The sequence below is a fragment of the Aedes albopictus genome, chromosome 1 (assembly GCF_035046485.1).
Source record: "Aedes albopictus strain Foshan chromosome 1, AalbF5, whole genome shotgun sequence".
Taxonomy (NCBI): domain Eukaryota; kingdom Metazoa; phylum Arthropoda; class Insecta; order Diptera; family Culicidae; genus Aedes; species Aedes albopictus.
This window is the reverse complement of record NC_085136.1, coordinates 292,525,086-292,551,706: the sequence shown is the minus strand read 5'-3', so window position 1 is coordinate 292,551,706 and position 26,621 is coordinate 292,525,086. Positions and strand designations below refer to the sequence as shown.

At 39.4% G+C, this 26,621-nt stretch overlaps 2 protein-coding genes across 17 annotated transcripts in view; both read right to left on the bottom strand.

Annotated features, from left to right (window-relative positions):
• Positions 1-3,574: 3,574 nt before the first annotated feature.
• On the bottom strand, positions 3,575-18,719 carry LOC109413902 (NADH dehydrogenase [ubiquinone] 1 subunit C2). The gene is made up of 3 exons (XM_029854171.2): positions 18,569-18,719; positions 18,320-18,463; positions 3,575-3,767 (listed from the first exon to the last, which is right to left on the bottom strand). Exons 1-3 carry the CDS (start codon positions 18,717-18,719, stop codon positions 3,718-3,720), a joined length of 345 nt encoding a protein of 114 aa, XP_029710031.1. The 3' UTR covers positions 3,575-3,717.
• Positions 18,571-26,621, bottom strand: part of LOC109421116 (chloride channel protein 2) — a 349,200-nt gene continuing 341,149 nt past the window's right edge. For all 16 annotated transcript variants that reach the window (XM_062846999.1, XM_062846998.1, XM_062847003.1 and 13 more), the window contains one exon: positions 18,571-18,824. In XM_062846999.1, the coding sequence (XP_062702983.1) occupies positions 18,775-18,824 (50 nt within the window). In that variant the 3' untranslated portion in view covers positions 18,571-18,774. The remainder of the gene's footprint in view (positions 18,825-26,621) is intronic.

The window sequence follows — 26,621 nt, the reverse complement described above, 5'->3', positions numbered from 1 at the left end:
TTGGATTGGATTTGGATTGGATTTGGATAGGATTTGAAGTAGATTTGGATTGGATTTGGATTGTATTTGGATTGGATTGGATTTGGATTGGATTTGGATTGGATTTGGATTGGATTTGGATTGGATTTGGATTGGATTTGGATTGGATTTGGATTGGATTTGGATTGGATTTGGATTGGATTTGGATTGGATTTGGATTGGATTTGGATTGGATTTGGATTGGATTTGGATTGGATTTGGATTGGATTTGGATTGGATTTGGATTGGATTTGGATTAGATTTGCATTGGATTTGGATTGGATTTGGATTAGATTTGGATTTCGATAGGATTTGGATTGGATTTGGATTGGATTTGGATTGGATTTGAATTGGATTTGGATTGGATTTGGATTGGATTTGGATTAGATTTGGATTTGGATAGGATTTGGATTGGATTTGGATTGGATTTGGATTTGGATTGGTTTTTTGGATTGGATTGGATTTGGATTGGATTTGGATTGGATTTGGATTGGATTTGGTTGAATTGGATTTGGATTGGATTTAGATTGAATTTGGATTGGATTGGATGTCGATTGGATTTGGATTGGATTTGTATTAGATTTGGATTGGATTTGGATTGGGTTTGGATTTGGGTTGGATTTGGATTGGATTTGGATTGGATTTGGATTGGATTTGGATTGGATTTGGATTGGATTTGGATTGGATTTGGATTGGATTTGGATTTGATTTGGATTTGATTTGGATTGGATTTGGATTGGATTTGGATTGGATTTGGATTGGATTTGGATTGGATTTAGATTGGATTTGGATTGGATTTGGATTGGATTTGGATTGGATTTGGATTGGATTTGGATTGGATTTGGATTGGATTTGGATTGGATTTGGGTTGGATTTGGATTGGATTTGGATTTTGATTGGATTTGGATTGGATTTGGATTGGATTCGGATTGGATTTGGATTGGATTTGGATTGGATTTGGATTGGATTTGTATTGGATTTGTATTGGATTTGGATTGGATTTGGGTTGGATTTGGATTGGATTTGGAGTTGGAATGCATTGGAATTGGATTGGATTTGGATTGGATTTGGATTGTATTTGGATTGGATTTGGATTGGATTTGGATTGGATTTGGATTGGATTTGGATTGGATTTGGATTGGATATGGATTGGATTTGGATAGGATTTGGATTGGATTTGGATTGAATTTGGATTGGATTTGGATTGGATTTGGGTTCGATTTGGATTGGATTTGGATTGTATTTGGATTGGACTTGGGTGGAACTTGGATTGGATTTGGATTGGATTTGGATTGGATTTGGATTGGATTTGGATTAGATTTGGATTAGATTTGGATTAGATTTGGATTGAATTGGATCTGGATTAAGATTGAATTGGATTAGGATTCAATTTGGATTGGATTGAATTTGGATTGGATTTGAATTGGTATTGGATTTGGATTGGATTGGATTTGGATTAAACTGTCCTCTTGTCTTCTTGTTTTCTTGTCTTCTGGTCTTCTGGCCTTCTGGTCTTCTGGCCTTCTGGTCTTTTGGTCTTCTTGTCGTATTGTCTTCTTGTCTTCTTGTCTTCTCGCCTTCTTTTTTTCTTGTCTTCTGGTCTTGCTGGTCTTGCTGGTCTTGCTGGTCTTGCTGGTCTTCTGGTCTTCTGGTCTTCTTGTCTTCTTGTCTTCTTGTCTTCTTGTGTTCTTGTCTTCGTGTCTTCTGGTCTTCTTGTCTTCTTGTCTTCTGGTCTTCTGGTCTTCTTGTCTTCTTGTCTTCTTGTCTTCTTGTCTTCTTGTTTTCTTGTCTTCTTGTCTTCTTGTCTTCTTGTCTTTTGGTCTTCTTGTCATCTTGTCTTCTTGTCTTCTTGTCTTCTTGTTTTCTTGTCTTCTTGTCTTCTTGTCTTCTTGTCTTCTTGTCTTCTTGTCTTCTTGTCTTCTTGTCTTCTTGTCTTCTTGTCTTCTGGTCTTCTGGTCTTCTGGTCTTTTTGTCTTCTTGTCTTCTTGTCTTCTTGTCTTCTTGTCTTCTTGTCTTCTTGTCTTTTTGTCTTCTTGTCTTCTTGTCTTCTTGTCTTCTTGTCTTCTTGTCTTCTTGTCTTCTTGTCTTCTTGTCTTCTTGTCTTCTTGTCTTCTTGTCTTCTTGTCTTCTTGTCTTCTTGTCTTCTTGTCTTCTTGTCTTCTTGTCTTCTTGTCTTCTTGTCTTCTTGTCTTCTTGTCTTCTTGTCTTCTTGTCTTCTTGTCTTCTTGTCTTCTTGTCTTCTTGTCTTCTTGTCTTCTTGTCTTCTTGTCTTCTTGTCTTCTTGTCTTCTTGTCTTCTTGTCTTCTTGTCTTCTTGTCTTCTTGTCTTCTTGTCTTCTTGTCTTCTTGTCTTCTTGTCTTCTTGTCTTCTTGTCTTCTTGTCTTCTTGTCTTCTTGTCTTCTTGTCTTCTTGTCTTCTTGTCTTCTTGTCTTCTTGTCTTCTTGTCTTCTTGTCTTCTTGTCTTCTTGTCTTCTTGTCTTCTTGTCTTCTTGTCTTCTTGTCTTCTTGTCTTCTTGTCTTCTTGTCTTCTTGTCTTCTTGTCTTCTTGTCTTCTTGTCTTCTTGTCTTCTTGTCTTCTTGTCTTCTTGTCTTCTTGTCTTCTTGTCTTCTTGTCTTCTTGTCTTCTTGTCTTCTTGTCTTCTTGTCTTCTTGTCTTCTTGTCTTCTTGTCTTCTTGTCTTCTTGTCTTCTTGTCTTCTTGTCTTTTTGTCTTCTTGTCTTCTTGTCTTCTTGTCTTCTTGTCTTCTTGTCTTCTTGTCTTCTTGTCTTCTTGTCTTCTTGTCTTGAAAATACAAAATGTAACGCACGATACAGTACCCCAAAGCCCCCTCCAGAAAATTTCCCTTGCTACGTCAATGGTCATCTGGGAACCCCGCAGCAGCATAGAAACGCTCTGCGAAAACCTAGAAGAAGGCAACACCCGAGAGAAAGCAATTGGTCATCATGTTGCCCGATGTCTGCCTCCTCTTAGCTGGTGCCACAGAGCGAGCATAAGCAAAACATGACGTTAGAAGACCGACCGCAGCCAGGAAAGTTGATTAAACTCTGAAAAGACGCTCCAAAGCGGTGCGCGGAGCACCGCCCCAGCACACCCGGCGGCGCCCCTAAGGGCTTTTCTATGCGTGATCATCATCCCAGCAGCAGCGCAGAGAGAAGTCGTGTGACTAGATTTCAGCTTCTTCGGTGTGTCGTGTTCTTGCTCTTGTTTTTTGCATTCTACTACTATTCTCAGCTTTTATTCGCGTAAAACCGCTTATGGGAGTGCGCGCGCTCCCGCGCGAAAGCTCCTCATAGAAAGAGGAGACCGGGGTTGATGAACTTACCTCGGGCGAAGGGTGCTGGAGTGCGCGCTTGTTCCTTGGAGCTGGGGCGAGGGCTGATCGCGGTCTGGCCCACCGCTGGGCAAACGATGACGACGGTGCGTGGACCCTAATTCGCAATCCGGTTCTACGCATTGTGGTTGGCCGGATTGGATGGTTTCTTTCTTTTTTCTCTGTGTCTCTCTCCATGTAATTATGAGGGTTGACCTTTCGGATGGAAGAATAGATCTCGCGCAGCTTATTACTATTTTACAATGGTGTATATTTTTTGTTCACATCCGCTGCTGGTTTACATGGGTGTAACGGTATTTTGGATTGAAACTAGGTTAGATTTTGAGTAGGTTACTGATCCGAGCTGAATCTACTCGATATAAAGGCGATTAACGAATTGGTTGCCAATATTCGAAGACATCAGCGTATTTTTTGCGTTCTGTAATAATAGAATAGAAAAGAATAGATATTTAGATAATTAGATAATTTTATTTTTATTATTTTTGGTAAAACAATGACAGCGCAAGTAAGTGCAAAATCGATGATAATGACAGAGAGGAGTAATGACTGACCACGCAAACGCTATACCATGAAGGCATCATATTTGACGCGGTTAAGGGAATATTGAATTCAAACATAAGGTAAACAATGAAAACTCAACCGATTACCTATAACGAAATTGTGTACCATGATAGTCAAACCATTGAAGAATATGGGAAAAATAAGTTCAAACACAGATCTGTGTGTTATCGATAACAAACATTATGCTAACATACAAAAAGTGTGTATAAACTATCAACCTTCATTTCAATAAGGAAACCAAGCTGGCAATCATTTAGAGACGGCGCAACAATCGCATTCATAATGCATAACAAAAGACAAACGTAAATAATTACTGCAGCAATTCGTTGTATAGATAAAAGCATTGAGCAACGCATTTGGTTTTAGCGGTTTTTACACAGATTTTGAGTCAAATTTTGTTCTGTGATAAACATCTGTTAGCTATGGTTCAAAGTTGATTCACATATATATTTCATTATGTTAGCAAGTTTTCGTTGATCTATTTAGGGTTCTAAATTGTCGCATCAATTTTGCCATTGTGCCTAATTTGACGCAGTTGATAAATAACACAGCGTAACAAAAAATAACTTTTGATCTGTCTCAAGAGCAGAGATGCCAGATATACAGATTTTCGACCTTCCATACAGACAAAATATTACAGAATACAGAAAAATACAGATTTTGAAAATGTAGTACAGATTTTTCCAGGCAGAAAGCAAAAAAATTTAAAGTTATAGCATAGCATAGCATAGCATAGCATGAATACTTGCACAAATCTTGGATGGAGTTGCAAAGTTGAATATATCCATTGACATTGCTGATGTCGCTACTATCTACAATGTCATAGACCCACTCAGCTCCACACACCTGGCCAAGTCCTTGCAAGCATTTATAAATCCCTTCATCAACTTAGAAAGAGCCCAGAACTGAAGCAGCTTCCAATAGATGAAAGGATGTTGAAAATAGCGAATTTTCAACTTAAATGTAGTTAAATAACAAATGTATATATATTGAAGTATAAATAAATAAATAAATAATATTGGATAGATCTCACCAATTGTTGTGTGGTTATTGTGGTCCAATGCCGATCAGCTACTATGATTAATGTTATTCACATGGACTCTTGGCAGATTTTTTCTGATTTACCTCATTTTTTCTTCGAGTGAGAGGCAATCTGTTTGACACATGAGCAGCAACAGTATGTTTTCACACGCATAATTTTCATTAATTTTCTTCATTTGTTCCTTCTCGTATATTTCACTTCTACATATTTTTCAACAAATATCATGGCAACATTCAAAATAGAAGAAAACTTCATACATGGCCCTATTCAAGTACACAAATGCACAGCTCTGCTGTTGTCACAACAGCAGATTATTCCCAACACTTTTATCCAGCACTGCATAACCTCAACACACACCCAAACAGACTAAAAAAATCGGAAACACTTTCTGGAATTTCAGACCAGCGGGCACTTTACTGCTGGTTTCTTGTCGTTTGTATGCCATCCGGGATCGGCGTTTCATACACCGGAAAACGTCACACTCACGATGAATCGCGCAATTTTTGATCGACTTCCACATTTCAAAGCTTTTTGGAACCCTCTGCCAAAAATAACCGTTTTCCCAACAACACTCTGGCGGATTCCGTTACCGATATCATAACTCGGTAGAATCAGAATCACGAAGCTTGCTCTATCGGACTCGAAAATCGTGGACACAAAAAAACATGACAGCGAAAAAAAATTAAACACCCGCACGCGCTCGCAGACTGCTGCGATCTCAGCAAAAAAATTTAAAGTTATTTGCAATAAATATAATGAAAACTTTATAAATTGCTGTCTAAACTTTAAATAATTTATGAAAACTTGTATATTTTTACACTGTTTTAGAAAAATAAATACCAGTAAAAATTAAACCCCGTCAAAATGTAGTACATTTTTGCTGGTTTTTATTGAAAATAATGGAATCTCGGTGTCTGCTATACCCTCAAATACGGCTATACAGAAAAATCTGTATAGATACAGATTTTTGATAAAATAATTTGGCATCTCTGCTCTGCCGTGAATCGCAAGTCAGTCCCATCTGCATTTTGGGCAAAAATGAGTTAATGACCGTTTTCGAGCTTTCTTCGAGGTTTCTTCGGAGCTTTCTTTCAGTTGCGTGCAAAAAAATATATAGTTTGTTCAGTAAAATTGAAAAACAACACCAAGTCAGATTGTCCCATAATGAAATGTAATCGCAAGTCAGTCCCATTACGAACTTGTGCACCCTCCGGTACAAAACCTAACACTATTTTAGCCAGTTTTATATTTTTCATTGTTACGTTTTCACGTTTCAAACAACATGTGAAAGTTTCATGATGATCGCAAAAGTTTTCAATTCATGGCGATTTTTTAAAGTTTCGCATGGAAATCGAATTTGAAAACTTCAAACTTTTTTCTCAATGCCTACTTTTTACATATGAGACTGACTTGCGGTTCACGGCAGTGCTCAAGAGCAAATTTATGTGCCTCTGACAGATTTTGGGCCGCTGAATCCGAATCCGGGCTCAGATTTGCTTCAGCACTTCACAATTTTGAGCTATAGGGGTAGGCGGGGCATAATGAGCAGCTTAAGCATTTTGCCACCAAATCCAGTAAATTAAGTGAAACCAATGTGTAATTTTAACGTTCAATCCTCATTTGAACCTTAACTGACAAAAGCTAATCATTGAAATTCCGAATAAAGTTATAAATATTGTAGAATTTTATGTTTTTAAAAACGTATAAAATCGCGAGTTGCGTTTTGGGGGTGGGGCATAATGAGCACCCTAGGTGGGGCAGGATGATCAATATCAGTTTTGTACACAATCAAATGCTAATTGACTATTCTTGTCAATGATAAAGCATACCGGCAACAATCAATGAGAATTTGAAGGGATTACGGGGTTTAATTTGTAGGAAACTGTGGGGTTCCAATGAGTTTTCTATTGAGGAATTTTTAAACGGTGATAATATACAGATACTGAAATTTTAAAGCTAATAAATTGAAAGTTACATCAAAACCTTACTATATGCATCAAAACAGAGAAAACCAAAATTAAAATTTGTTTGTTGAAGATGTTTACCATTTTCATTATTTTTTCACTAGTTGCTCATTCTGCCCCACCCTACTACTAACTCTTTGAAGCATATTTTTTCAACAAAATAATTATACAAATAGTTGAAAAGTGTTACAAATACATTTCATTGGCCTAGGGGATATCAAGAAATCGATAGAAGCCCACTAAGTTGTGATTTCGATACCAAAAACCTTATTTTAGGTCACCTGATTCTTATAATATTTTCCCAGTACATGACCACTTTACGCATTTTGATAATTTTTTCAAGGTAAACAGATTTTTTGACTAATGTTTTGTCATCAACTCATTGGATTTTAGACAATAAGGCTACAATCAAGCAATTTGTTTTGTTAATTTGAAGATTTACAGTGAAAATACAAGTTGCTCATTATGCCCCACCTGCTCATTATGCCCCGCCTACCCCTACCTCAATTTATGGGGCAAAATATGCGATTTTGGGCTTTTTTTAACTGCCAGCCATTAAGCATGGAAATATTTTTTTAACCAATCAGAAGGTATATTGATCAATTAACATTTATTTTAACGACTCATGCAAAATATTTCGTTTACCAAATCAAATTTAATAGATTTAAGCATTTTATGTTAGCAAGTAAACTTGCATGCAACTTTTGAAGGGTGGCTTGTATGGGAAATACCGTACCTAACATTATTCGTTTAAAACTATCAAATTCGATTTGGTAAAACGAAATATTTTGCATGAGTCGTTAATTTAATTTAAATTTTAACTGACCAATTTACCTTTTGATTGATTTAAAAAAATATTTTCATGCTCATTTTGGCTCTCAGCCAAAAAAGCCCAAAATATTTAACCCTATAAATTGAGGTATAGCTCAAAATTGTGACGTGCTGGAGCAAATCTGAGCCCGGATTCGGATTCAGCGGCCCAAAATCTGTCAGAGACACATAAGTTTGTTCTTGAGACAAAAAAAAAAAAATTGCGCTGTGTAATCGCCTAAGTTTAACAAACCACATTTTTTTTTGATTCCAATAATCAGATAAGCTTGAAATAGAAATTATGGACTGGACAAATAATATCGGTGTTTTTGGAAAAGGGTCGTTCACGATGACGATAGGTAGGTCTAGCACAGAGTTAAAATCCATACAAGAGCATAACATTTTAGTAATTAATGTTTTTTTACGTGAACGGAAGAGGCTTTACAGAATAGAGTTTCATACTACTTAGCTAATATACTTACTAGTTTATTACAGTTTTTAATTTTAGTATTACGTAATATTTGAAAGATCCAAAAACGTCGAAAACCTCTAAAACTCCGTCTTTATAGGACAGATCGGTGAAGTACTAGATTTGTAGTAATGAGCTGAATTTTAGTATGGTGAGAAGGTCAATTCTCCGTTTCTGCAATAAAATGGTGCAAAAAGCGTGGGTATTATGATTCCTTGCCCAATTTAATGCTGTTTGAGCAAAACTTTGGGCAACAGTGTTGTTATTTTCTCCATTTCTTGCAACATAAACAACATAGTTATCCAAAGTTTTGCTCAAACAGCATCAAATTAGACAAGGAATCATAATACCCGCGCTTTTTGCACCATTTCATTGCAGAAACGGAGAATTGACCTTCTCACCATACTAAAATTCAGCTCATTACTACAAATCTAGTACTACACCGAACGTGCCCCATTGAACAACATGAACATTTGTTAAAAGCGCTTTTCTGGCTTTCTATATTGGGGCTATTCATAAACCACGTAACCGACATCAACAACCTAATTTTTCTTCTGCCTCTCATATTAAATTAAATAAAATGTTTGTAATGAAGAACCCTCGTCTATAAAAACGACCCCCTAATGCATGAATGCAAAATATCAACGCAAACACCATAGCTTCGCGTGATGTCTGTGGTGTCGCCTTGTTTATTAATCACAGTCTTTACAGACTTCAAACTTGATGCTCGATGCCATATTTTACAATAAAATACTGCAAAAACAAAAATTGAAACATTTTAAACAATACTTCGTGGTAAAAAACCTATTTCGCATAGCTATTGATAATATTGACAAAAACCAACACACTATTTGCATGAAAACTGATAATAAATATTTAGCACTTTCGTTAAATAAAGATTGTAAAAATGACGCACTCGATGTATGAATTATTTTTTACTTTCGCTTATTATTAATCCAATGTAAACTTTTTTCGATTGGATTGTTCAAGTAGCTGTAACTTTCCGAAAAGTGTATCAAATATTCTCAAATTTGACTGTAAGTTGATCAACTAGTTTAAGTTAAGTCAAAATCTTTTCATAGTAGCTTATATTCAGTAAAGCTCCAAAGTTTCAACTTTGTTTCCCGCTCACCCGTCGTCTCATACCGTCACTGTGGATTCGAATGGACTACTCGCTTTGGACGCAGCCACAGTTGATCAGCAGGAGTAAATCAATTTAATTTTGTATGGCGAAATGCATCTAAACTTGAATTACTTGAAATACAAAGCTTTTCCCGAAAAAATATTTGGTAGGCTTAATAGTGGTCACTATTGTGCACAACCACTACCAAATATTTTTTCGAATAATGTGTTCCACTTTGAATAATATGCCTTTAGATGGTATTCGCCATACAATATTTTTGCGATTTACTTTTAGCGATTTTTCGCGCATAGAAGCTAGTGCCACATTGGTCGATGCGGAGAGTAGGAAAACAGCAGAAGTAGTTAATTCATTACCGTAATTCCGGGTCAAATTGATCACTTTAAAACAACTTTTGCGGATAACATCAGTGCCAATTCAAATATTGCCAAAAGAAATTTTTGTTAAATCAGTACCCACTGGATCTCCATGAAACTATGTGACAGAATTTTGTTCAACAAATTTAAACTATTAGTTAAATTATTTCAAAAATCAATAAATTGAAGATGCCACTTTGGGGTGAAATTGATCAGTATACAATTAAGCATCGGTCAAGAAGAAAAATTTCCTTATCCACTTAATTTTGCTCTTCTAAACACGAATAACGCGTCAAAACTCTTACAACTAGTGCATTTGATACTCAAAATGCAAAATTAAATTTTGAAATTTCCCCCTTAACGCCTAAAGGTAGGCAATTTCCTTTGAAAAAGTAATTTCTGTTACAATAAATGACTTTTTCGTCAAAAAAGGAAACATATTTTAACTTATTCATATTCAGAATAGCTTTATAACTTTCCAAACAAGGCTGCACAAAAATGTTAAAACATAAAATTTACTAGAATTCCTTGTGGCAATCGATTGTTTAGAAGCAATGATTTCAGCTAAGTGAGAAATGCATTGCAAATTTCTAAAAAAAATAAGGCAAAACTAACTTATTTCAAAACAAATAAAAGTTTAAACTCATCTCTAGATATATACCAACTAGATGAGGTAAGAAGTTTGAGATCATTGCGACGCTTAGAAGTTCCTGGTATGCAATTACAATGTAGTACTCAAATGATCAATTTCACCCCGGTTTACGGTACTACCAGTGCTCTAAGCCGATCAAGTCAATTGACTGCTTGCAATGTAACGGATTCTGCCATCGAGCAGTTTATCTTAACTGTGCTAATATGAAGAGACCGAACATGAACTTTGTGAAAGACTACAAGAATGTGCTATGGTTTTGCGATACCTGCTTTAACGGGCTACAAACCATCAAAGAGAATCCTGTGAAATCAAAGGACGATGTAACTACAGCGATTTCGGATACAATCAATGGTTCAATAGCTGAGCTGAAAAGGGAAATTCAAGAAATCAAAGAGTTGACCAAGACACCTGCTGGAAGTAATGTACCAACGAACCCACCTACCCCCACAGCCGACCCTGGCCTAGTGTGAAACGACTTCGAAGCACTAAATAATACCAGAGATACACCGAAATCTCGTCTTGAAGCAAAGCTTATTGGAGGTACAAAAACAGTTTAGAAAAATGGCAAGACCGTTGCAAAACCGGCTGAAAAGTTTAGGCTGTACCTATCCAGGGTTGCTCGCACCGTGACTGAAGATGACATCTCGGAATTAGTCAAGATTTGCCTTGAGACTGATGAGCACGTTGAAGTTCGAAAACTTGTGCGGAAAGACGCTGAACCTGAATTAGTTTGCTTTCATCTCCTGCAAAGTCGGTGTTAGTAAAGAGTTAAGAGGAACTGCTTTGGACCCATCGGTCTAGCCGAAGGGTATCTTCTTCAGAGAGTTCTGTCAAGGATCTGTCAACGGACCGGGATTTTTGGGGACTCATGAAGGTTCCTCGTATAGACAAAACAACACCAGCGATGGAAACCTTGGTGACTCCAGTATTGACCGTCCAGTTCCAAACTGTTCACGACCGTTCGAAACAGTCGACGTTTCAAACGGTCGGTGAACAGTCGGTGACGGATTTGACAGCAGAAATGAGCGAGAAAGATTTCGCGCGCAAACGCGTTTTCAAAAACATTCAATTGGTGGAACAAGGACAGCTAACCGGTCGCTCTGATCAGCTGTTGCCGGCAGCGAAGCCGCCAGCTTTTTGGCGCGGAAGTCGGGGGGTGTTCAGATGCAATGTTTATCACTCAACAAATTTATGAAAATATATTTTTTTCGCAATAAATGATTAAAATGTTTTAAAGTGAGGTTAAATAAATGCAATTTATATTATTTCCAAGAAAATTGCTAATGTTTGTTATTCTGAAGACATATACGTTTGGAATAATGATGTGCTTGAAAAAATTTGCTGTTTAATTGGTTTCTGTAGAATACATCGAGGATCCCCTCGCTATTCGACGACTGTTCTGATCAGTTTCACAAACAGTCGGGATAATCCAACTTTGAACTGAATACACAATACACTAAGCCAAAGGTAGGATTAACACTGGATTTCTACCCAGGGAACGTATGTCAAAAAGCTCGATGGATGCCCCCATGCCACCCGACACAGTCGAGCCCTGCGGAAACTTCAACAAAGTTGTTTGTTCCTGCCATCCAAGCCGTTCCGTTCCTGTGCTCGGTACAGGCGAGGCGGGGGGCATCCACCCTGCTTGCACAGGCAAGTAGGGGAACCAACGTATTTTGGACACAGCGTTACGCCAATATATTTTGGTCACTTCCATTTGTTTTTGCCGTAAGTGTCCAAAAAATATTAGCTCGTTGCTGTGTCCAAAATATGTTGATTCCCCTATTATGACAATAGCGTTCTTTCGTACCCTGAGCTCCTTTCTGCTTGCAGTGATGCTTTGCCGGAGCACCTTAGTCAAGTCAGCGCCTCACCTGGCACCCATAGCAGTGCACCAGACATTACATCAGAAACATCAACAGACAGGCGCCTAATCTACTATCAGAATGTTCGTGGACTGCGATGCGGCGTTTTGATAGCAGTTTCGACGCGTTTTCGCTGTAGCTTATTTAGACACTACATTGGTGAGCACAATTATGGGTGGAACAGTTATGGGTGAAAATTAAGCTGCTGAATCGCGTTATTAGTATCGGCGCTTCATATATTCCTGCGGACCGTAAATCTGATGTGGCTTATATCAACAACCTCATCAATTCGATTGGTACTGAACAGTACAGTACAGTACAGTACATCAAGACTGGACAGTAACGACCTGGTTCAACTCTTTGCAAATGGTGAATGCCATCCCTGGTTGTAACTGTTCGAGATCTTGGTATCATGATGCACCACTAACGTTCAAGCCACATTATGCAGATATCGCGGCCAAGGCTAGCAAACAACTTGGTAGCTGGTGAGTTACGCGATCCCACCTGCCACAAAGCATTGTATTGTGCTATTGTAAGGTCAATTTTGAAATTTGGCTTAGTTATTTGGTGCCCGTATCAAAGAGTGTAGATAATGCGGTTGGAGACTATCCAAGGAAAATTCGTTCGATATGCTCTACGCCATTTACCGTGGAATGGATCCAGACCACCTTCCACCGTACGAACGTCGATTCCAACTTCTGGGAATTGATACGCTTGAACGCAGGAGATCAATGAATTAACTACATCGGCTGTTTTCCTACTCTCCGCATCGACCAATGTGGCGCTAGCTTCTATGCGCGAAAAATCGCTAAAAGTAAATCGCAAAAATATTGTATGGTGAATAGCATCTAAAGGCAAATTTATCGAAGTGGAATACATTATTCGAAAAAATATTTGGTAGTGGTTGTGCACAATGGTGACTGCTATTAAGCCTACCAAATATTTTTTCAGTAAAAGCTTTCTCTTTCAAGTAATTCAAGTTTAGATGCTTTTCACCATACAAAATAAAATGGATTTACTCCTGCTGATCAACTGTGGATGTGCGCCAAGCGGGTAGTCCATTGCTCAAGCAATGTTTGCCGCGAAAGTGCTGACCGCCCGAATAAAAAATACAGTAGAAAAACCGAACGTTGTATTGTAACAGTACTATTTAAAACCATATTTTTGCAATAGACACCACTGTAAAAATAAAAAATACAAAAACAATAAAATGTAATGTAGACACCATACAGTAAATTGTAAATAAGATTTTTACAATATACTATACGGGTGGTTAAGTATCGTAACAATATAAAAAAAATATTTTTCTCCATATATATTTTTTTGCAAAACCATACATTATATTGTAAATGAATTGTTATAAATACTGATACGTGGGTTTTAATAAACCGTACATTGTATGGTACACATATGGTTTCAAACAATAAAATGTACCGTAAATATATTGTTTTTAATTGTAGTTTCACTACTGGTTATACATTTAATTAAATGGTTTTGGAATGGTTCTTTTTTGTTATGTTGTATTGGTTTACATTACATAAACCATATAATGTTATATTATCCTTGATATTATCTTGCCATTTTCCTCCTGTTAATAGCATCTTAGGCTTACTAGCATTATGAGAATGCGCTTTGGGAATTCTCCAGAGCGTTTTGGATAATCCTTCATATATTGAATCGCCCACGCCTAAGTCTGAGTCGAGGTCTGAGTAGTCTCTGATTGCATTAACAGTTGAAGCTTAGGCTCCCATGCCCCACCAGCCAGATACCGGGTTTCGCAAACTAAGCATTATTTGTGGCAACACTTTGAGCGGCATGATGGAACTATGCTGAGCGCGCTAAGTATTATTAGACCACTAATGCAGTTGCATGAAGTGGGTGACGAGGTACATAAATATCATTACAGCGTGCTTACATGTTATTGCCATATTGAGGCTCCAGTTTGACTAAAGTTTGAAATACACGGGGAAATACATAACAACTCATGAGAAAACTGTCAAGTTCGATTCAAGTATAAGTTGGGTTAAAAAGTCACAGACGAACCTATAATAGAATTTCTTTCAGTATTCAGTCCAGTCCATATGTTAAAGATGGCTCTACGTCAAAGATAAAGTTCGTCAATCGTATTCCTCTCATCGCACTCTACATACCTAGCCCACCATATCTCTTGGATCTGCAGTTCTTAAGACATCTGGTTTACTACTTATTTAAACATTTTATTGACTTTAAATTGATGTTTCAACTTATTAACTTTTTTTCTTTCCTTTCATTTGCATCAAAAAAGTCACAAACATCAACAAAACAAAGCACGGAATCTAAAACTGAAATAAAAAAATTAAAAATGCACGGAAAAATAATGTTTCGGAAAAGTGAATGGTTCAAACGTAATAAAAACAGTATAATATATTGTTACATAAAAATCGAATGTAAATGTAAAGTAGCTACAATGTGCGAAGGTTTTAGTGAACCATTTCATTGCAATATACATTATTGTAGCTGGTACACTGTATGGTGCAGGAATGGTTTTCACCAAACACCCTATGGTTAGTTTTTATCCGGGCGGGGAAATCGATTCACCGGAAATTTTGGCTGATCTTACAACCTACGCACCAGAAAGACGATACGTTACAGCACACTGAATTCCATAATGCCTTCGACTTCAATATTACTACGGATACTTTTAAACAGCGGATTTCCAGGAGTTTTCATGAAGAGGATAGACAGCTGCACTGCCGGTGGAAGCATAATTGTCCCATGTGCATTTTTGGCAATATTGAGATTTTGCAGCCCATGACCATGTATCGTGGGGTACTATCATATGAGGAAAGAAAAATAGGTAGTTTGTTCTGAAAATTGTTGAAAAAATGCATGGCCGATTTGTAACATTCTTAAAAGTGGACGCATAAGCGTCACGTTTCATCGGAAATCCTATGGAACTATAAAATCGCTCTAAAACAAAAAATAGTGCTCAAATTAAAATTTGGTTGATGTTAGAACACGATTCAGCACCTATACTTCATGGTTGAGACGATTTACTTTTTTCGAACTTTGGACGCGATTTTCTCGATTGTCTGTTTTTGCACATGGGACATTTATGCGTCCACCGGCAATGCATTAGTTATGTTATTTTTATGAATCTTCATTTATGTGCATTATTTTAGTACTGAGGTGCAATCATTTTCGGCTACATCACTAGGCTCTGTAGGATCAGAGTATCAATATATTAGATCAGCAGGATAAGCGACAGCGCAAGAGACCTGGCAACACCAATACACACACTCAGAATAATCCAAACGTCATTGCCACGTGAAAAATCACGTAAACCACTGAAAATGAACTTTCCCTTCAGTTCACCTGACGAAGGTAACCGTTACCGGTCGCTAAATAGGATTGAACTGCAGCTCCGATCATTATGACTGTGCTTGACCTATCACACCTACGTGAAAACTAGGTACATGCTTTAATTCATTCTGTTCGGCTTCATTTCATGATTCATTTTGTTTTGCAGCAAAGTTTAAAGATGGCCGCCATTGTAAACAAAGACTTGGAGTTAAATTTTACGAAACTTATTTGATTTTTTGGAAGGTAGGTGGGGTTATTTATCTATGTATTGTAATCTACATCAACTTATAACACTGTTTTACACGGCATGACCTTTTCGAATTATGGAATCGTGATGCGGCGTCGACCCGAAGAAGACAATTTGGCTAGACTAGAACACTCCGCGGAACAGAAACATCACAGACAAACAGACGTAACACTCGCGAAATTTCCATCGACCACGCTTTTAACGATCATTTTAAATTTTCATAGTTGTGGCTTTCACAACCAGAGGCGCGCGCATCGTTTTTCTATGTGTTTGGCGTTTCACACTAGCGCCTTCTGTCGACGATAATGCACAACACAGTGATTCGTGCAACTTTTCCACCAGGTGATGGTAGTGAGAACTGGGCGATGGATTTCCATGAAAATCGTTCAAGGTGTTACGTCTGTTTGTCTGTGGAAACATTTTTTTCATTTGTGGAAAAGTAAAGGTAAATAATACATAATGCTTTGTATCGATAATCGCACTGAAATATTGTTCACTAAAATAGGAATTTCCGACGACGATCACTAGGATAGATTTTCGTCCTCTGCTGCAACTGTCGTGACGGAGCTTGTACCAACGATATTTATCGTTATAGTATTTATCTTTGCTTGTACCACGATCATCAACCAAAAACGCGTATAATTTGGACTTCCAGTTTGCTTTACTTCAGTAATATTTTGGGACAAATAATTTTGTGAATAAATAATGTAACTAAAATATAGAAGTTTGCATCGACTAAGTTAGTTTTGTTTTTATTTTGATCAAAAACAAAAAATAGTGACGAAATTATGAACAGGGTAGTTTCTATATAATATTCCGTAAAAGTTACCACAACATCAGTTAGGCGTCATCAAAATACTTGTTAAATGATACGAAACATTCACGTAGCTCTCACGTTATTTTCTGATGGAATGGGTAGATTGAAAAAAGTTCATTGGTTCATGCGTTCATCTTTGTCATCAATGGGTCACGTAAGTGCTACGTGAAAAGTACGATGGAAAAAAGCTACGTATGTTTTCACGTAGCAATGACGTTTGGATTTTTTGCAGTGCATGTATGTTATGTTCATGAAGAAGAGAATAATTGCGTTTTAAGCGCGGCCCACAAGGTACCGTCAATGTACCAGTAGCCGCTCAGCGTCATAAAACTGATGTTTATTGGTATCAATATGTGCAATCCTCTCCGTACAAATGTAATTCGGCTTGCATATTTTAAATAACCGTGATAAAAACATTATATTTTTGCAGGTATACTTCATTTCTACGCTCGTGAGCGGCTATTGGAAAACGAGCGGCTACTGGCACATTGAGGGTACTCTTTCAAATTTTATGCCGCCGTCTAACACCGATTGCAAAAGAACTCGTGCTCAATATCAGGCTGGATTCATGGGTGAACGCGCTACAACGGACCAGATAGTTCGAGTATCAGGGACACTCTCGAGTCCCTTTGAATCTCGCAGAGGGTTACGGCAAGGTGATGGTCTTTCGTGCTTACTGTTCAACATTGCGTTAGAGGGTATAATAAGGAGAGCGAGGATAAACACGAGTGGAACGATTTTCACGAAGTTCGTTCAGCTGCTTGGTTTCGCTGATGATATTGATATTATAACTCGTAAATTTGAGACGATGGCGGAAACGTACATCCGACTAAAGAGTGAAGCCAGGCGAATCGGACTAGTCATTAATGTGTCGAAGACAAAGTACATGAAGGCAAAGGGCTACAGGGAGGAATCACCGCGCCCGCCACCCCGAATTTATATCGACGGTGATTAAATCGAGGCGGTTCTAGGTATTCGTGTACTAGGGGTCACTGGTGACCGCCGACAACGACACCAGCAGAGAAATTCAGAGGCGCATTGTGGCAAGAAATCGTTCTTACTTTGGACTCCGCAGAACTCTACGATCGAATAAAGTTCGCCGTAACACGAAGTTAACCATCTACAAAACGTTGATTAGGCCGGTCGTCCTCTATGGGCACGAAACATGGACCCTACGTGCAGAGGACCAACGCGCCCTTGGAGTTTTCGAACGGAAGGTGTTGCGTACCATCTACGGCGGAGTGCAGATGGAAGACGGGACTTGGAGAAGGCGAATGAACTACGAGCTGCATCAGCTGCTGAGAGAACCAACCATCGTCCATACCACGAAAATCTGGAGGCTACGGTGGGCGGGTCACGTCATCAGGATGTCGGATAGCAACCCGACAAAAATGGTTCTCGAGAGTCATCCAACCGGTACAAGAAGACGTGGAGCGCAGCGAACTAGGTGGGTCGACCAAGTGGAGGACGAGCTGCGGACCCTTCGCAGAGTGCTGAACTGGAAACAAACAGTCATGGACCGAGTGGAATGGAGACGGCTACTATGTACAGAAGAGGCCACCCCGGCCTTAGCCTGATCGGTAAGGTAAGTACTTTCGCCCTTATTTAAACTCACTGATAGACAGTATAGGAGACACATTAGATTCAATAATAGGCAACAAATTTACACTGCACCATGTTCTAAAAGGGTTGCGTCGTACTTACCGGGTGTTGGGAAATCCTCTGGATGCAATTCAACGTAGTGACGTAGGGTAGCATCCTTTTCCGCCAGATACTGATTCCTCCATTTATCCACCGTCAAGGCCAATGCAGCTAGGCCGACTGTTGCAACAACATGCTTTTGAATTCCTAAAAAAAAAACGAAAAACAGTCCCTCATAATCATCCATAATCACAATCAATCCCAATCGTCGGATGGCAGTGTTACATCACACTCCATCCCCGTTCAACTTACCGCTCAGCAGTGGCCGACTGGTACCCCAGTTCACGTAGCACACACCCATGAAGCCCAAAATTCCACCAACGCCAGGGGCCCACTTGTCGTGCAGCCACGTCTTGGAGAAGGATCCCGACAGGAGCTCCAGTGGTGTTTTTCCGCCGGACATTTTTCGCGACTCTTGTTTCTGGGCAAAGCGTGAAAGATCCGTCCGCGCACTTTGTTTATGATTTTGCAACCACGAGAAACGTCAGCCGATCTCCGTTTTCTGCTTTTGTCGTTTGACGTTTAGAAATGTCAAACAAAATACCACAGTTGATCAATGTAAAATTGGGCGATTTTTTCTGGGAATCGAATTTAAGGTGAATAGGTATTAGCGTGGGACACCAAAAGACATTTTACTCCTGTACACTTTTTGAGTTCCATTTTGGTCCCATATCAACTGTGTAAAATTTCAGCTCGATCGAAGAAACTACACAGTTAAAAATAATGTAATATGCCTCGATGTAATTGTTGCAATTATGTAAAATATCCGATGTACTCGCGATTTTCGTATGCAAAATTACATCGGCTCGATGGTAATGTACATCTTAGCTCAAATTACACAAAAACCAAATATCAATTTCTCTTAGCATCGTTTCTGTGTAATATTCACATTGAAAGAATGTGAATATTACACAGAACAGCTGCAACCAAGTGGTTGCGATGAGGTTGTGTACAATGAATTACCTACATCGGCTGTTTTCCTACTCTCCGCATCTACCAATGTGGCGCTAGCTTCTATGCGCGAAAAACAGCTAAAAGTAAATCGCAAAAATATTGTATGGCGAATAGCATCTAAAGGCAAATTTATCGAAGTGGAATACATTATTCGAAAAAATATTTGGTAGTGGTTGTGCACAATGGTGACTACTATTAAGCCTACCAATTATTTTTTCAGGAAAAGCATTCTATTTCAAGTAATTCAAGTTTAGATGCTTTTCACCATACAAAATTAAATGGATTTACTCCTGCTGATCAACTGTGGGCGTGCGCCAAGCGGGTAGTCCATTACACAAACTCGATGCCATATCGCATCCCCTCATGTGCGATATTGTCGCGCAACACTGTATCGATTGTTTTGATCGTTCGGCGCAAGCAAAACGAGCGAAGCCATCTTGCTTAATTGAAGTTATTTGTTCAAGTGCTCTGTTTTTTTTTTTTGATAATTCCCTTGATTATGGTGAGTAGTTTCTAATAAAAACTTAATTTTCACTCTCTTTTAATATTTATATATTTATTTTTGCTAATATAGACCCAGCCACGTCGAGTCTTTCCCGGTATCGGTGATTTTTCGCATCGCCTCCCCGACTTGATCCGATTTGATGCTGGCAAACGATGATCTGGCCATCATGGCAAAACATCCCCGGACCGAACATACGGAGCAGTCGGACCGAAAACACCACCTTCGTTGAACCGGCTTAGAGTCTGTTTCACCTCCGCGCAAGTATGATCCCCAAGGGCGCTGCTGGATCCGCAGCAATGGACTACCCGCTTTGCGCGCAGCCACAGTTGATCAGCAGGAGTAAATCATTTTAATTTTGTATGGCGAAATGCATCTAAACTTGAATTACTTGAAATACAAAGCTTTTCCCGAAAAAATATTTGGTAGGCTTAATAGTGGTCACCATTGTGCACAACCACTACCAAATATTTTTTCGAATAATGTGTTCCACTTTGAAGAATTTGCCTTTAGATGGTATTCGCCATACAATATTTTTGCGGTTTACTTTTAGCGATATTTCGCGCATAGAAGCTAGCGCCACATCGGTCGATGCGGAGAGTAGAAAACAGCCGATGTAGTTAATTCATTTGACGACCGTAGTGCCGGCCAAAGTTCGGCAACGGAAAAGGAAACCAAATTTGTGATGCCCTTGTAGTAGATGTGATGTAAATAATTAAGAATGTAAAAATTCATTGATATATGTTGAGAGTGTATAAGGTCGTCACACTGTGTTTGAAATATTCTGAGAGTGCATGAGAACTGTCAAGCATTGCCTCGAGCTTTTTCGAACACGAGTTCTCCACCTTCCATTGAATGGCGGGACAAGCTTCTCAATGTGTGTGTGTGTGAGATACTCGTTCTTGAATTCGCTGTACGAAAGAACGATGGAAGGAATGAAAATGTGAGAGCGAAAGAGAAAGAGCGCTTCGACCCATTGATGTGTAAGAGGGTATGGTTGCACCTGCTTGGTCGAAGTGGAGTCTGCCCTGGTTGGGGATTCGGTGAACTACTTTAGGAGCGGAAAGACGTGTGTCCGCGTTGTTGTACCGTTTGAGAAGAAACTCGGTTACCACAGCCCTCTAAGAAGGAGTACCGATACCCAGAATACCGATTGTAAATATTCCAACATTACGCGTCCTAATCGACAATCGTTGTCTGTGGCGGCGCAGTGTGCGTGATGTCCCCCAGGTCTGGATTTTTCGGGATTGATAAATACGTTGGCGAGAGTATGGATAATGGCAAATTCTTCGGAAGGCGATATGCTTTGCAGGTAAATGGTGCATTTCAAAGTGATTTTATCACTGGTAGAAAAGTGTATAAATCGATACGTTTAATACTATTCTCAGTGTGCTGGTTGGTAGGAGGTGATTAGAATCAAGATTTTTTTTTTTTCTTTTATCTGGCTCAAAATCCTCTCTAGGGCAGAGTCTGTTCGATCAGCTCAGTGTTCTATAAACATGTCCGCAGTAACATATTAGATCAGATCAGAACATATTAGAGTTCTGTTTTCCATGGTTATTCTTTTCGCGACATTTTTTGTTTCAAAAATTATTGTGAACTTGTTAGATTTAAATGATTTTTTTTTTCAATTTGCCTAATTTGCATTCATACCTATTAATAATAATAATCTATATATATAAAAATGAGTTTGAAGTTCCTTTGAGGCAACAAAACTCAAGAACGGGTGAACCGATCAGCATGGCTCTTGCATTGTTCGATTCGTATTTGTGATGGCTGTGTTTATATGTACAAAAAGTTACGAAAATCCACTAGAATAGCAAATAAATGTTAAAGTATGGATTTTTCATGAGCCGGGAACAAATTCAGCGTGATCAAAATTAAATCAATCTAGAGTGCGTTGCTGCGATGACCTAAACAGTTGTCAAACCACCACAGCTGGGCAAGACAAAGTTTGCCGGGACAGCTAGTAATAATATAATATTGGATAGGTTCAGAGTAGGTAGCACAAAGACACTCTATGCTCAAGGAAGTCAAGGACACTTCCATGACGAAATCATCCTAGAATTGTGCCCTGAGCCAAACTACAACAGCCTAAGTATGATCTTACAGAAATCGCGCGTGTTTATCGCAGCAATTACCGCTGGAATCCCTCCAGGGGTTCTCCAGAAATTTAAGGGAAATCCCTCCAACAGTTTCACAAGAATACCTCCAGTATCCATGTGAGACTCTCTCCAAGAAGTTTCTGGATTTATTTTTGAGGTTCCCTCCATATTTGCACCGGACCTTCCCTCCAGGAATTTTCTGAAAATTCCTCCAGAAGTTTCTCAAAAATTCAGACATTCCTCGGGGGTTTCCCTTAGAACTCTCCGAGAAGTTTCACAGAAATTCTTCTAAGATTTGCCTAGGAATTCAACCAGAATTTTGCCGACGATGCTTCCCCGATAAAGTTCCCCGGGAAATCCTTCCGGCAGTTCCAAAGAAAATCATACAAGAGCTTCTTGGAAATCCCTCCCAGGACGTACCCGTGAATTATCTTCAATAATTTCCCGAAAATTCCTCGTTCCCCGGGAATCCCTCCAGCAGTTCCTCAGGAACTCCTTCCGCAGTTACACGGAAATTCATTCAAATCACATGATCCCAGTGAATTGTTTCTAGAATTTCCTTGGAATTTCTCCATGGATTCTTCAGGAATACTTCAAGGAGTTCCATGAGAATTCCTATAGACGATCACCTATAATTCATTCAGAATTTCGGGTAGAATCCATCTGGAATTTAAATAAAAATGTATTTAAGATTTCTCTCGGAATTTTATCACAGTTATTCCGAAAATCTTCACCATACTACCCCAAATCCTTAAGTATTTATGCAAAACCCCTCCAAGATATCCATAGTATATATAATTTTCCCAAAATTCTCCTAGGAGTTCCACAAAAATTTCTACCTAAGTTACTCGAGAATTCCTTCAGGTGTTCCTCGAGAATTCCTTCAGAATTTCCCTAGGTATTCCTCCAGAAGTTCCTCGGGTTTTTATCAATGAGTTTCTTCGGAAATTCCTCCAGGAGTTCCTCGGAAATCATTTCAGGAGTTTAGCGGGAGTTCCTCTAGAAGTTCCACGGGAATTCCTCCCGGAGTTCCCCGGAAATATCTCCAGGAATGCCTAGGAATTTCTCCAAGGAATTCCTCGCGAATTCTTCCATTTCTTTAGAATTCCTCCTAGAGTTCCCCGGGTATTCATCTACGAGTTCCTCAGAAATTCCTCCGGAAGTTCCTCGGGAATATGTTCAGAAATGCCTCTGAAATTCCTCCATGAGTTCCCCGGAAATATCTGCAGGCGTTCCTCCGAAATTCCTCCTGCAGTTCCTCTGGAATTCCTTTGGAAGTTCTTCGGGAATTCAGGTGTTCCTCAGAATTTCTTCCAGCATTTCCAAGTTGCTCCAGGAGCTCCTCGGAAATTCCTCCTCCGGAATTGCTTCAGAAGCTCTTCGGGAATATCTCCAGAAGTTCCTTGGAAATTTCTCTGAAATTTCCTCAAGAATTACCACGAGGATTTATTCTGGAATTCCTCGGAAATTTCTCCAAGAGTACCTATGAAATTCCTCCAGAAGATCCTCGGGAATTCCTCCAGGAGTTCCATGGAAATTTCTCCGTAATTTCATCAAGAATTTCCTCGAGGATTCATCTAGGAGTTCCTCGAAAATTCCTCCAAGAGTTCCTCGGAAATAACTTCAAGAGTTCCTCTGAAATTCCTTCAGCAGTTCCTCTGGAACTCCTCCTGAAGTTCCCCGGGAATTCCTCCCGGTGTTCCTCTGAATTCTTCCAAGAGTTCCTCGAAAATTCATCCACGAGTTCCTTAGAAATTCCTCCAGCAGTTCCTCAGGAATATCTCCAGAATTTCCTCGGGAATTGATTTAGGAATTCCTCCTAGAGTTCCTCGGGCACTGCTCTAAAAGCTCCTTGGGGATTCCTCCAGAAATTCCTTCAAGGAGTTCTTGGAAACTCCTTCAGGAGTTCCTCTGGAATATCTCCAGAAGTTCCTCGTTAATTTCTCCAGGAAGTCTCTGGAAATTTGTCCAGGAGTTCCTCGTGAATTCTACCAGGAGTTCCTCTGTAATTCCTCCAGGAGTTCCTAGGAATTGATCCAGAATTTCCTCGAGAATTTCTTAAGGAGTTCCTCGGAAATTACTCCTTAAATTCCTCGAAATTTTCTGGCAATTGCTCCAGGAATTCCTCCAGTAGGTCCTTGTGAATTCTACCACGAGTTCCTCGGTAATTTCTCCAGGAATTCATCCAGAAATTCCTCTGGAATTTCTCCTGCAGTTCCTAGGAAATTTCTTGCGAATTGTTCCAGGAGTTTCCTGCAAATTCCTCCAGGAGTTCCTTGGAAATTTTTTCCAAGAGTTCCTCAGGAATTTCTCAAGAATTTCCTCGAGGATTCTTCCAGGACTTCCCCGGATTTTTTCTCTAGGAGTTCTGAAATTCCTCCTGGTGTTCCTCGGAAATTCCTCTAGGAATTCATCGGGAATTCTTCAAGGAGTTCCTCGGGAATTTATCCTGGAGTTCCTCGAGGATTCTTCCAGGAGTTCTCCAGACATAGGGTGTCAAAGAGTATTATCGGCAGGTTTGTTCTCTTCGTCATGGGGGGTTTTTGTCGGCCAAATTACCTGAAACTTGGCCATATAGTTCAGCTTGGTTGGGAAGGATTTGGGGCCAATTCTGGGTCCAACAGGTTTAAAAAAAACCATGACGAAGGGAATAAAATTGCTGTTACGAACGCGAAGCGTGAAGTACATTTGAATCCACACAATTCGGAACAAATTCCTTTCCAACCATTTCCTGCAACTAACCAAGCGAGCCGCATCATAAAACCCCAATTAAATTCGAACAATCATGACCTACCACAATATAATAGGGCCCGCGATTATAAACGTAGAGCAGAGCGGCAATGTTTATCAGCATAACGAAGCAAAAGCTATGCGGCTGAGAACTCAACTGACTTTGAGCAGCATGATAAAATAAACAATCTGAAGCGACACCCGATGGAAACCATACCAATAGCCTAGCAGATCGGTAGCATTCTAAATGTAATCAAAATCCATCATTGAACTTGATCTTGAAAATTAGGCCAGCTGAGCATCGGGATCGTGCAAAATATTAATGGTAGATCTAATTCTGTACAAATACAATCAAATCATGTAGCTAGAGAGATTGCTCAAATTCAGGAAAATTCTCTCTTCGGAGAAGAAAATATTTCTCCTATGAAAACACGAAAAACCATGTACCCGCGAAAGATCATTCTAAAAATCTGGCCGCTCATATATTCATGTTAAAACACGTACTGAAAGTGTAAATGTGTAGTTTGTAACGAGAGCCGCTATTTCATCATCCTTTCAGGAAAGATCATGTGTAATTTTTGGTAGGCCCTGCGGCTATAAAAGAGGAAGATCAATAAAGACGACAGTCAGTTTTGTTTTTGGACTCCACACTGGATACCTCCCGGATAAGTATTTTGCTACTCAAATTCCTTTGATCCTGAACTTGCACTTGCGAAGCTTAAATTATTCTGATCACTTGATTGGATAATTCAATCCTTCAAAAGTGTTGATACTTAGAATCGTGGAAGTCAAAATCATTGGGTCGGTCAAACTTTTTCTCACTCTGGTAAGCCAAGGTTCCGAATGCGAGTAACGTTGGCATGAGTCTAGAAAAGGCCAGTTCGATTTAGATTCAAGTGTGAAGGCATTTATTTCTCACTCTGGTAAGCCAAGGTTCCGAATGCGAGTAACGTTGGCATGAGTCTAGAAAGGCCTAAATCCTATCACACACGATTTGAACGTTCGATTTTAACTATTCTCCTTCTTGAACCTCCTACCCTGAGTGAGTAGTATCGGTGTTCGAAAGTAACGCGTTCCGTCTAGTCTGTTGGTTGGCACGCACGGAATGTAATACCGTATCCCTTCGCAACGGTACCGTGAAACGATTGAGGGTTTCGTCATCCTGATCATCGTCGATTCATCATCGCGATAGCTGTGGACAAGAGTGCTGCTGGATTCAGTAAGTATTTGGTCTAGTCCCACCGCAAGAGGAACACCACACCCCGATCGTGCTGCCAATTGGAAGATTGCGCCCCGGTGCCAACGCCAACATTTTTGGTGGCTCCAGAGAGGAGGAGCTACTGCCACCAACAATTTGGTGGCTCCAGAGACGAGGAGCTACTGCCACCAACATTTTGGTGGCCTGCCAGAGAGGAAAGAAAATCGAACTCCAGGAGCGCGCTGAAAAGTGGAAATCGACACCGAGTCTAGTGTGAAACAGTGAAGAATATTGAACACTGAATATCATCAAACCGTCGTGAACCTTGTCGTGAACAGTGACAAGTACTGAAGAAAAAGAGTACGCAAAGTGGGTAGAATTCAATGCCAACGAATAGTGTTTTTTCGAGTTGTAACGTGGTTTACTGTCGCCAAGAGTGCAGTCTGAGTGTTGTGCATAGTCACAAGTTATACGGTTACAATTCTATAGGATCCGAACTGTGAACTGACATTCACAAACTGGTCTAGTCGTGCCATAGTGACTAGCGCCCTTTTCGGGAAGGCAAATTAAAGTGAACTGAATAATCACTGAAAACGAATAATCAAGAACAGTGTTTTTTCGAGTTGTAACGTGGTTTACTGTCGCCAAGAGTGCAGTCTGAGTGTTATGCATAGTCACAAATTATACGGTTACAATTCTATCGGATCCAAACTGTGAACTGACATTCACGGATAGTGGCAAATAAGCCTATACAGGCAAGGAAACTCGCGGTACAAGTGACACAAGTGTGCAAGGAACAAGAAGAACCCAATTCAC

What these genes read in the sequence shown, in the direction of transcription:
- LOC109413902 (XM_029854171.2), bottom strand. Translation starts at nt 18,719, where the DNA reads ATGTCCGGCGGAAAAACACCACTGGAGCTCCTGTCGGGATCCTTCTCC. An exon ending in CAGTCGGCCACTGCTGAGCG is followed by an intron (nt 18,464 to 18,568) that starts GTAAGTTGAACG and finishes TTTTTTTTTTAG; the next exon opens with GAATTCAAAAGCATGTTGTT. An exon ending in AGAGGATTTCCCAACACCCG is followed by an intron (nt 3,768 to 18,319) that starts GTAAGTACGACG and finishes CTATTATTACAG; the next exon opens with AACGCAAAAAATACGCTGAT.